This window comes from Artemia sp. Qi Xiang Cuo, chromosome 2, assembly GCF_049724085.1.
Source record: "Artemia sp. Qi Xiang Cuo chromosome 2, ASM4972408v1, whole genome shotgun sequence".
Classification (NCBI taxonomy): Eukaryota; Metazoa; Arthropoda; class Branchiopoda; order Anostraca; family Artemiidae; genus Artemia; species Artemia sp. Qi Xiang Cuo.
In genome coordinates, this window is record NC_142795.1 from 2,791,949 (window position 1) to 2,804,981 (window position 13,033).

Below are 13,033 nucleotides of genomic sequence, written 5' to 3' on the forward strand. Positions count from 1 at the left end.
GGATCGAAAGTCCTCAATGATGTACGTGTCACATCTAAGGGAATTGTCTCAAATCTCAGTTTTTTCCCCTAAATAATGAGCTATTTAACTACTACTACTACTAACAACTCACCGCAGCACCAAGCCACCTAAGGCCAACATAGCTACACACGCTCCTCCTCCATCCCAATCTATTCAAAGCCTCCCTTTTTACACCCTCCCAAGAAGTTCCCATTTCCCTTAAATCTTTCTTTATGACATCCTCCCACCTCAGGCGAGAACGACATGTTTTCCGTTTAGCCCTTGACCGTTGGCCGAAAAGGACAATCTTCGGCAATCTGTCATTGTTCATCCGCAGAACGTGCCCTAGCCATCTCAACCTTTTTTTTATTATAGCCCTAGAAAGCGGGATTGAACCACATTTTTCGTACAGCGTACTGTTTGAAATACGGTCAGTCAGAGGGGTACCCAGAACAATCCATAGGCTATTATCTAGCAAATATTCATCTGCTTCTCGGAGAGCCCATGCTTCAGAGCCATATTTGACCGCTGTCATCACTGTAGCTTCTAATATTCTAATCTTGGTTTGCAGACTTATCTTCCTATTCTTCCAAACTTCTTTTAACTGTGAAAAAAACACCATGAACCTTGGCTGTTCTACTTTTAACATCTTCACAGCTCCCACCGTCTTTACTAAAAATACAACCAAGGTAAGTGAAGCTGCCCACCTGATCTATCTTTTCGTTACCCAATGCCACCTTTTCATCTTCAGTTAACCTTAGGCTTAGCAACTTAGTCTTCTTGACATTAATTTTCAAACCTATTATAGCACCCTGAACTCGCAAAACCTCTAAAACTTTATTCATTTTGCTCACAGTTTCTTATAGGATGCTTAAACCATCAACATAATCTATGTCCAGGAGAGTTTTTCCTCCCCTTTTGATTCCATGGTCTCCCATTGCCTTTCCTGTGCTCCGTAAGACATATGGAGTAAGAAATGTTAAACTACAATAAAAATTTGGCTGACTATAGCCGGACAAAAAATATTAAATATCAATCAACAGTTCAAAAGAGATGCGTTTCAGTTTGCTTTGTAACGATTAAATAAAAAAAATAAGTTTTTTAAACTGAAAGTAAGGAGCGACATTAAAACTTAAAACGAACAGAAATTATTCCGTACATGAAAGGGGCTGTCCCCTCCTCAACGCCTCGCTCTTTATTCCGTATATGAAAGGGGCTGTCCCCTCCTCAACGCCTCGCTCTTTACGCTAAAGTTTGACTGTCTCACAATTTTTTTTTTTAAAACAATAAAAAACTTTAGCGTAAAGAGCGAGGCGTTGAGGAGGGGACAGCCCCTTTCATATACGGAATAAAGAGCGAGGCGTTGAGGAGGGGACCGCCCCTTTCATGTACGGAATAATTTCTGTGCGTTTTAAGTTTTAATGTCGCTCCTTACTTTCAGTTTAAAAACTTGTTTTTTTTATTTAATTTCTGATCGTTTTTTAGTTAATGCAGCTTTTATTTGCATAAAAATTTTACTTTTCTTTTGCTAAATGAATGTCTTTACAAATTAACTTGCGTAACTAACTTCTATATTCGTATATTTTTCTTCTGGCAAAAACTCAAAGTTGCAGATTTTTGCAGATATGAGCTTGAAACCTATTTAATAGGGTTTTCTGATACGCTGAATCTGACGTTGTGATTTTCATTAAAATTCTTTCATTTGTAGGGGTTTCCCCCCCATGTTTCCCCCCTCTTTAAAAAATCGAGTAAATTTCCTCAGGCTTGTTGCCTTTGATGAGTAATACTAAACTTTATAAAATTTATATATTTAGAATCAGCATTATAAACACATTCTTTTGATACATTTATTGACATCAAAATTCCATTTTTAAAAGTTTCGATTACTATTGAGCCGTATCGCTTGTTTTTTTATTGTTTTTTTTTATTACTTATATGTTAATACGTATATGATGGGGTTCTGCCCATAGTCAAAACCAACCACATTACGTTAAAATTTAAAAAAAAATTTTATTCAAAAACCCCTGAATCACAAAGGCCGTTTAATTAGAATAGATAGCTCTTTTGAAAGCACTAAAAAAAAACTGTAGCTTAAAGAGCGAGGTATTGACTTGGAGGAGAACCCCCTCACATACGTTATAATTTCTGTTCGTTTTAAGTTCTAATATTCCTTCTTACATTTCAGTTGAAAAAACTTGGTTTTTTTTTATTTAATTTCTGATCGTTTTTTAAATAATGCTTGGAAATCCGGCGCCCCCTTCATAGAAATGTCCCTTACCCCAAAGAAACATCCTCCACGGAAATATTCTCCAGAGTAACTCCCTCCTCTAGCCCCCCTCCAGAAAAAATCCTTCCTGAAAATGGTTGTATACTTCCCAATAACCAATAAATAATGCTGGCAAGTCCGGCGCCCCCTTCATGGCGATTTCCTTCCCCCATGAAAACTTCCTTCATGAACAGATCCTCCAACATAACCCTCGACCCACCCTTCCCTCCCACTAGCAGAAAAAAACCTCCTGAAAACTTCTGTATACTTCCGAATAACCAATACTATATGTTAACATTGGGTAAAGTTCATATCTTTTAGCCCTCCCTCTGGGTACTTCGGGGGATTAAGTCATCCCAAAAGACATATTTATCATATTTTCGACCATGCTGAACAAAATGGCTATCTCAAAATTTTGATCGGGTGACTTTGGTAAAAAATTAAGCGTGGGAGGGGGCCTAGTTGCCCTCCATTTTTTTTGGTCACTTAAAAAGGGCAATATAACTTTTAATTTCCATTCCAATGAGCCCTCCCACGATATTCTAGGACCACTGGGTCGATACGATCACCCCTGGGGAAAAAAAAAAAAAACAAAAAAAAAAACAAAAAAAAAAACAAAAAAACAACCAACCGTTATCTTTCTTATGGAAAAAAATGCAAAATAAAAAAATTTTGTATATATGAGCTTGAAACCACTACAGTAGGGTTATCTGATACGCTGAATATGATGGTGTGATTTTCATTAAGGTTCTATAACTTTTAGGGGGTCTTTCCCCCTTTTTTTGAAAATCAGCCAAATTTTCTCAGGCGCGTAACTTTTGATGGGTAGCTCTAAACTTGATGAAAGTTATATATTTGAAATCAGCATTGAAATCTGATTCTTTTGATATATCTATTGGCATCAAAAACCCGTTTTCTAGAGTTTCGGTTACCATTGAGCCGGGTCGCTCCTTACTTACAGTTCGTTACCACGAACTGTTTGATTATATCCTCTAACAATTATGGTTACGTAAAAAGTCACCTTCTCAACTATGAGAGAAGACCGTTCAAAGAAATAAGGGTTCTATAGAAATAAGGGTTCTAGTCGTTTACCCCCTCCCCCCGGCGATTACCCCCCACCACCTGGAAAATACCCCCACGGAAAATACCCCCCCCGCAGAAAATACCCCCGCGAAAAATATCCCCCCCCACGAAAAATTGAGGAAGGGACAATCCCTTCGTACACATAATAATTTCTCTTCGTTTTAAGTTTTAACGTTGTTCCTTACTTTCAGTTGAAAAAACTTGTTTTTTTTTATTTAATACCAACTGAATCGATGCCAATTTTAAGTTTTCCTTCATTCACATTCAATATATTTTAGATTTCTTCATTTTTAAATTCCATTCAACTGACGTAAATTAGTATTATTTTCTTAGTATTTATTCAAAGTAGTCTATTAGAACTAATTAAATCAGTAAAAAAATGTAGGGGCGCTGGATCGGCAAAATTAATTTTATGGGTAGAAAAATACCGGAGTTTGAAATCAAGCTTTGATGTCAAATTTATTAACATTAGTAGATTAAAACTAGTTAAATTAGTTAAGATATTATGGACACCAAATAAGCAATATTTTTGTATGGGTGAGGGGATAACAATTCTTTACTTTGAAATCATGTTATTTTAAACGAATTAGGGTTTCTTTAACGTAGATAATTCAAGGATGTAATTTTTTTTAGCTAATCCTGTCTTGAAGTTTTTGGATACTCTAAAACAACACTGAAAAACACTCCCTCGAGTTTGAAAAAAGCCAATTTTAAAGGGCTAGAATTCTTTTGGTAAAGCCAAGAAAAGAAAATTAATGATATTTCTCCGAGTTTGCAATCATGTCATTTAAAGGATTTAATGTTTTCTTTTGGCAATGCTAAAGCAATGTGGAATAACAATTCCTTGAGTTTGAAGATTGCGTTATTTAAAAGGGTTTATGGCTGTCTTAACGTATCTAATTTGAGATTGTATTTTTTTTTTTAGCTAATCCTGTCCTTGAAGCTTTTGGCAACGCCAAAACAACACGGAATAACAACTCCTCCCGGTTTGGCAAGTTTATTGAAATACATTTTAGCGAAAAGTGTGCTGTTGTGGGTGGACATATATCACATTACCTATTGGAAAAATCAAGGATCTGTTTGCAAAGTCCAGAAGAACGGAATTATCATATTTTCTATCAGCTATGTGCAGGAGCTCCTGACTCCATCAGAAATAAGCTGAGACTAGGAAATCCAGACGATTTCCAGGTAATTTGGCTAGGTTTAGTACTAGGTAATATGTGGGCAACACACCTCGGTAATATTAGTGTCATAAAATATATAATACGTGCGGTATCAATGTTGCGATTCGTGATTTCTTGTGATTCGTGGTTAGTGATTTCCTACCTGATATTAAGAACCCCAGATGAGTTCCGGGTAGGTGTAGCACTAGGTAATATGTGGATACCCACACCAGGGTAATAATGGTTTCATTAAATGGATAATACTTGCGGTAATATTTATCAAGGTGGTGTTGGTGATTTCTAATGATTCGTGGTTAGTGATCTCCTAGCGGATATAGGAAATCCAGACGAATTCCAGGTAATTTGGCTAGGTTTAGTACTAGGTAATACGTGGGTAACACACCTTGGTAATATTAGTGTCATAAAATACATAAAACTTGCGGTAACAATTTAACAAGGTTGCGATTCGTGATTTCTTGTGATTTGTGGTTAGTGAATTCCTAGCTAAGATTAAGAAATCTAGACGAGTTCCTGGTAATTTAGCTGGATTTAGTACTAGGTAATATGTAGGTAATGTAACCGGGTAATAATGTTTTCGTTAAATATATAATACTTGCGGTAATAATTTATCAGGGTGGCTTTAATGGTGTTTAGTTGTTTGTGGTTAGTGATTTCCTAGCTGAGATTGGGAAATCCAGATGAATTCCAGGTATTTGGCTAGGTTTAGTACTAGGTAATACGTGGATAATATACCAGAATATGGATAGGGTGGTAAAATCGGTAATTCGTGTGATAATAATTTCGCAGTGAAAATACCAAGACAATTATGAATGTAGGGCAACAATACCCGGGTAACCTGTGTAGGAATGGGGTAAAAGACCAAAAACTCTGGACTAAATCAATTCTGAATTAGCTGAGATTAGGAAACCTCGAGTAGCTATAGGTGTTTAGGCTGTATTTAGCATTACGTAATATGTATGTAAAATAACAGAGGAGTAATATGTGTATTAACAGTTGTGGTAAGATCTGGTAAAAAAAGCGGTAAATGTGAAATATTTGTTAGATGTTTTCCAGAGAAATTATGGATACCCATTTGACTGACCGTACATAAAACAAACAGCTGTCCAAAAAAGTGGTTCTATCCCACCTTCTAGGGTTATAATGACGGAGTGGTTGAGACAAAGATCGAACTTTTTGGCCATCCGTCTAGGGACAAACAAAAAGCAGGTCATCTTCCGCAAAAGGGGTAAAAAAAAGGTTTTAAGAGAGGATTTAAAGGAAACTTCTTGGGAAAGGGTAAAGAGGAAAGCTTTGAATAGATTGGGACGGAGGAGGAGCATGCGTAGCTGTGTTGGCCTTGGGTGGGTTGGTACTGCAGTGAGTTGTTAGTAGTAGTAGTACTATTAGTATTACTGTTAGCAACAACTAGGTAGAATGTGTATGAGATGACAAAACTATGGTAACATTTTTTTTGATAAGTTTGTTTTGCTAATGGTACTGAGGGCTCTAGATTTAATTAATCATAAATAAGCAGGGATTAGGAAATTCGAATAAGCTTTTGGTAAATTGACCGTTCTTAGTACTAAAGTATATGTGAGCAATATACTAGAGCAATAATTCGTGTATAGATAATTTGTGGTAATATGTGTATTATGTGTTGTGCCGAGGTAATATGTGTGTAGGGTAATGATGTACACACATGGTGATATTCTGTTAATAGTACCAGGTAATTTGATAGTATTTTTATGCAAATAACAATAACATTATCTTTCTTATTAAACTGGTTATCAAATATGATCTGAGAGATTTAACGTGAGTTTCACCTCCTGAGGGGCCCCTTAAGCTAAGCAAAATAAACTCTTGTGATTTTTTTTATCTAACATGTAAATGTTGAATTTTGTAGCATGTTGAAATTTATTTAGTTATCGCTTATACTAAAGTATCCACAAATAACTAAATAAGCACTTAGCAAAGGTAAAATTCGTCATTCGAGAACCCAATTACAATTGATGATAACTAATTACATGCTGTTGCTTCTAACGTATCCTTCTATCATATTGGCGATTAGACGCATGCTTGAAACTACACCTGGTACTTGTGTAGAATCTGGTAAGTGCGCGATAAGTGAAGTTTCGTTAATGCTAATGAAATAAAACAAAATAGGATGAAAATAAAATACAGAAACAAATTTGGTCTATATATTTCCACATTAGGGGGGGGGGGGGGTTAAAGCATAGCATATATTAAATACGTAACCTAATCTTACCAAACCTAGGTACTTTTTAGACCCCCAACCCCCCCCCCCCTCCAAAAAAAAGTTTAAAAATAGTTCCCGGAGTGAGAAACCCTTTGTTTATACCTCACAAGACAGCGTAATCCTGTTTTTATAAAGATCTTTGCAATACAATTGTCGCGCACTTACCATATTCTACACAAGTACCCTACACCCACTTCAACAAGGGCTGCTTTGGTATCTCATTATGAAAAAATCATTCCAGAAGCCAGTCATAATTACTGGCAAGTTACTGCCTTCTAATATACTCCGTTTTTCTCATTTGGCATTAGACGCATACTTGAAGCGACATCTAATTCAAAAGTACTTTCTGGTGTTCCACAGTCCGCCATAAGGTCTTATGGCGGACTGTGGTCTTTATGGTAGGACTGTGATACCAGTTTTATGCATCAAACCCAAACGCATAAAGGGGGAATAACAGACTCAACCATAAGCTTTCAACAATAGTATGTAATAATATGAAACCATAGCTGGAATAATATGTGTGAAAGCTTTAGGTAAATTGACCATTCTTAGTTCTAGGGTATATTTGGGTAATATACTAGGGCAATAATTCGTGTATAGATAATTTGTGATAATATCTGTTGTGATGTGTGTTGTGTCTATACGTTGTGATGAAACCGAGGTAATATGTGTGTAGGGTAATGATGTAGACGTAGGGTAATATCCCTATTAATTGTACAACGTAATTTGATAGTCTGTTTCTAGGAAAAAATAAAAACGTTATCTGTCTTATTAAACTGGTTGTCAAATATGAACTGAGAGATTTATCGTGAGTTTCACCTCATGAGTGGCCCCTTAAGTTAAGAAAAATAAACTTTGCGACTTTTTCTTTTAGCTAAAATGTGAATGTTGAATTTTGTAGCCTGTTGAAATTGGTTTGGTTATCACTTTTACTAAAGTATCCATAAATAACTAAATAAGCACTTAGCGAAGGTAAAATTTTAGCTTCAAAATTCAGCTAAATCTGAAGTGATGAAATTGGAAGACTAATGGCCTGACTGTAGCTGAGTCCATCTAACGGGATATTTCAAAAAGGACTTTAAAGATCATGTATTTGTTTTAACAGGTTTAGCTCATCCACGAACTCTTGACCTTTGCTTTTTTGTGGTTAGTAATCAGATTCATCAAATTAAGCACAGATTTATTCGTAATTTTATTTCAGTCCGTAGAAATAAAACTGACTTTCACATTTTCTTTTTTCAAAGATTAAAAAACAAAAATCTTACTGGGTCTTTGGAAAACGCCATAAATTCCTTATCTTCTTTTTATCACAATAAACGTATGCTTAAAATGACATCTACCTCAACAAGGGCTGCTTTGGTATGTCATTACGAAAAAGTCATTCGGGAAGCCAATTACAATTAATGAGCATTAATTACATGCTGTTGCTTCTAACGTATTTCTCTATCCTATTGGTGATTAGGCATGCTTGAAACTACACCCACTATACCCATCTCATTATGAAAATATCCTTCCAGAAGCCAATCATAATTAATAATAATTAACTAAAAGTTACTGCCTTCTAATATATTCCCTCTTTCTCATTGGGTATTAGACGCATGCTTGGCACGACATCTACATCAAGTGCTACCCTGGTGGTTCACTATGAAACAAAGCGATCGTAGGCTGCGCTCCAGAAGCCAATAATGATAATAGATCACAAATTACTGCCTTAATTATAAAATGGTAAAAAACTATAAATTTAACCCCTTATGTACTCATAGTAAGTTAGTGGTGTTGAAATTTTAACACCATTAATTTGATGCTTTGGCACGAAAATCTATGATAGTTGTCTTCGCGAGCAACATGTTATCCAGCATAGCAATTAATGTGGCAGCTTATATATTTATTTTCTTATTCTTATACATTGATATTTGTATTAATTCTTTATTTGTATTTATTTAGATGCTAAGGCTGCCAAGTAAAACCTCAACAGTATATGGTGGGAAACTACAAGTATTTTCCTAGACCCCATTGCCTTTCGTTTCTAGTTAAAATGAAGAGAAAATAAAATAAAGCGTAGAAATTTTAATTAAAATTGTGAAATTTTAAACAAAAATTTTTATATAGAAGTAGTAATAAAGTCACTACTTTTTTCCGACTTTTATTAGTACATCTTTTTTTTCTAATCTCAGTGTCTTTATTAAAATTTTTACCCAGTATTATATTTTCTTTTTATATAGTGGTAAACTACAAGTCAGATAAGTTGTTTTCTTACAAAGGTTTTTTTCGATTAATTTTAATGTTGATTTCAATTACCCGGAGCAAAACCCTACTAATGTAGTCTGAAAACGATAGTAAAACCAGTCTTATAGTCAAAGGTTAGATACTCAAAAATAACCTCATTTTCTCTTGGATGTAGGAGTTTCTAGGCTAGACATATTAAATATGGAACACGTGAGCTCTATTTGAGTTAGATTGATAGATTTAAAATAGTGCCCTTTATCTATTTTGTCCATTTTCAAAAGAAGTTATATTTAAGAAATAAGAAAGATTTCTTAGGGCCTTCACTTTAAGAATGTCAGTTATAGTTGAAGGAGTGACCAAATTAGTAAAAGAATGTAGAGAAACGGCCTTAATTTCGCGTCTGGCCTTTTTAGGTAAGTGTGAGTTCAACAATTGTATAACATTTTCTTGAATACGGCATAGGAAGTTCTCAATTTATGCAAGCATTTGTGTCGATTGAGTTGTCTAAATATTTTTTTACATTTCAAGCATATTTTCAGAAATTTTTGGTGAGAAAAAAAAAGCTAAAAACTGTTTGGCCATTGAAAAATAATTCTTAGAAGCCAATTTGACTCGATCTATAATAAAATAGACTTAAAAAATTTATCAAGTCCAAGCACAAGAAAGGCAATGGAAAGCACAAGAAAGGTCAAGCACATAAGAAAGGCGATGGGTCTTCTTTTAAAATTCTCTCCTCTGTTCGCTTTATGGACTTAATCATTTTGTTTACTGAATAGTTGGTTTGAAAAAGACTAAATACTTTTTAATCAATTCAGTATTTAGAAGGCTGTTATGAGCTATACTTAGACATTATCTTACAAAAGATGCAATAGCAACCTTAAGGGAGTATTGACCAACACATTAATTCTGTCATTTTCTTCTTCAGTACTTAAAGAACGGATGCACTCGTTACTTCGCCTCTTCAGTAACAGACACCAATGTTCCAGCAGATAGAAAGAGCCGTGCCCATCGTCAAAAAGGGCCCTTAAAAGATCCTCTTCTTGAAGATGGCAGGGATTTTGCAACAACTGACAAGGTAAACAAAATACAAGAAAGTTGTATTTAAAACAATGAAACATATCATTTTATAAATGAAGCCAGCACCAATTTTTATGATGAAGATAATTTGTAGTTTGAAGAATGAAATTAGTTTGAAAATTAAATTTGTAGTTTGAAGACATAGTTTTGCAGGTTTTCTTGGGGGGGGGGGGTCAAGATATTGGTGTTTCTTAAGTCTGAGACATTTAAGAAGATTAATGCATACACTCAATTAATTGTTTTTTTTAAACTTATAGATATATAAACTACATTGTTGCTCGAGAGGGTATAGTTCAAAGAGTATGGGTAATTTGTAAGATTGGAAACTGACGCTAGTGTCGGTTTAGTAAAACTTAAATGTCATCCAGTGTTTGGTGGCACGTGTTATTTTTTCAAGCTTTTTGATCGTTTTTACAAACTGCGGAAGGGCGGAGGATTCAGATTTACGGACAACGGCCTCTGAAAGGTGGTGGAGAGAAGTGGCTTGCCGCCACCACCCATTTAGCCAAGAAACCACCTCTCTTGAATATCATGAACAAGGGCTCAGTATTATGCAAACAATGGAACCGAGCCGCCTCCCGAAAATCGCCCTTGAAGGATCCCTCCATGGCCTTCGTCCACGAGGCAGACCACGAAAACGATGGATGGAGAACTTCCACTTCGACAATGTCAAGATAGCGCAATTGTCACGTATCGCACCAGATAGAGCAACGTACCGAGCCCTTACGCATGAGCTAGTAAGAGGAGTGGCCCCAAAACGTCCTACGAGGATGGCCGGGACCTAAGTAAGTAAGTAAATAAGTAATCGTTTTTTGGCCAGGAATTGAAACCAGACACTTATTACTACACTAATTTTACTAATTAAACATATTAAATTAATTATTCTTAGTAATACACTGAAAAATAATGTCAGGTGTCACCAAACGCTAGATGGCGTTGAAGTCTTTATTGTCGACCCTAATGCCAGTTTCCACTCTGGTAAGATACCCCTGCTCTTTGGCACAGTTCTTAAATCTACTAATCAAAAGCTTGGGATTCTACAGCTACTTCAGAACTGTTAAATCTAATTAGTAATGAATTAGTAAGTGATATGCGTATAATCATTGATAAATTGCAACTTTGTACAAGAATAACTTGTTTATAACTTTAGTTTAACTAATCTATATCTTGAGAGGGTACGTAGAGTCTACTTGTACTAATTATAATTCTTAACTCTTCTAAACAAAGGCTTGGGATTCTACAGCTACTTCAGAATTGTTAAATCTGATTAGTAATGTTTTAGGAAATTATTAATAAATGTTTTAGGAAATGTTTTAGGAAATTATTATTATTAATAAATAATAAATTTGTCTCAAAATAGTTTGCTTATAAGTTTAGATTTTTGAGATTCTCTTCAACTTCTTTGAATCTTGTACTTTTTTTTCTCAATGCAAAGAGACAAAATTATTATTTTTTTTCTTTTTTGTAGGCTCTCCATCATTTGGGAATCAAGGAAGAGGACAGATTTGCTATTTACTCGGCTGTTGCAGCTGTGCTGCATCTAGGGAATATCATCTTTGAAGAAAGACCAGATGACTCTCGAGGTACGAATTTAACTTTATAATTTCTTATCAGCAACGAGACAACATTCTAAAATGCAAATAAGGCTTAAAATATTTTTTAAGGATAAAGACTGGTTGCATATGAAAAATAAAAATATCTTAATATAATTTTGGTAAGAACATAGAAAATATTTTTGGAACATTTCTGGGACAATTAAGTCGAATCTATATTTTAAGTAAGTAAGTTAGTTTATTTGTAACCCGCAATGATATAAAATGAATGCGGAGTAAAAAACGAGAAAACAAAATAATATAAAATAATATAATAATATAAAATAATAATAAAATAATATAAAATAAGAATATAATTCACAAGGAAATAAGAAGGAAAAAATGACGTAAATAACATAACAGAATAACACACTGAATCACTGATCTGGACAAAAATAAGTGACATGATCACTTGTACATATCTTCTTTGGAGTATTGGTCCTCTGATCCTTAGCGATGTTGTCAAGCAGCACTAGAGGGTCAATAACTTTTGTGATTTTTGTACCATCTTGGTAAATATGGCAAGAATTTACAGTATTTAAAATAGGTGAAGAGGGTCTTTATTCCGCATTTGAGGCTGAAAACCGGAAAGAAAAGGAATGGTAGGAGAACAAAAACTATGGTAAAGTTTACATAAGACTTGGCGGCTGTACCTTCCTCTGTTAGGCGAGATTTTACCATATGAGATGTGAATACACTGCAGAGCGCTAACAACCAAAGACAAGCATGTTTTGAAGTATGACTGCTGCTTGGTTGAAACAAAAAATGTTCAATATCCAGATATTTGTGGTTTTCCTTTCTTTAAGCTTAAACTAAGCTTTTCCATTAAGCTTAAGCTTAAACTTCCTTTAAACTTGGTTTTAAGCTGAAGAACAATATTACAAAATAAAACTTAAAAAAATTGTTGTTGCAGAGGCCAAAAAATTGCGTTTGCAAAATTGTGGAAAAAAGCTGTTATTGCAAAACTAGACATTGCTTAAGTATTTTTATGATCATTTTAAATGTGTGAAGGAGATGAACACCTAACTTGGTATTTTTATGATCATTTTAAATGTGTGAAGGAGATGAACACCTAACTTGGTATTTTTATGATCATTTTAAATGTGTGAAGGAGATGAACACCTAACTTGGTATTTTTATGATCATTTTAAATGTGAGAAGGAGATGAATACGTAGCTTCAGCTCTTTTTAAACTCAAGGTAATATATTGTAATATTTTGCAATATTTTAGCCATGTAATATTTTGGTGAATTCACAGCTCTACAATTTTGTCTGTGTGTCAGCGTTATTTTTGCCATTTTTAATTTTTTTTTCTGGAGTGTCATTTTATTTAAGCACAAATTGATAAAAAGAAATAAAAGCCAGAGAA

At 34.6% G+C, this 13,033-nt stretch overlaps 1 protein-coding gene across 3 annotated transcripts in view; it reads left to right on the forward strand.

Annotated features, from left to right (window-relative positions):
* Positions 1-13,033, forward strand: part of jar (Myosin heavy chain 95F jaguar) — a 165,268-nt gene that overhangs the window by 73,219 nt on the left and 79,016 nt on the right. For all 3 annotated transcript variants that reach the window (XM_089098663.1, XM_089098655.1, XM_089098671.1), the window contains exons 6-8: positions 4,275-4,537; positions 9,921-10,070; positions 11,541-11,655. In XM_089098663.1, coding sequence (XP_088954789.1) covers positions 4,275-4,537; positions 9,921-10,070; positions 11,541-11,655 — 528 coding nt within the window. The remainder of the gene's footprint in view (positions 1-4,274; positions 4,538-9,920; positions 10,071-11,540; positions 11,656-13,033) is intronic.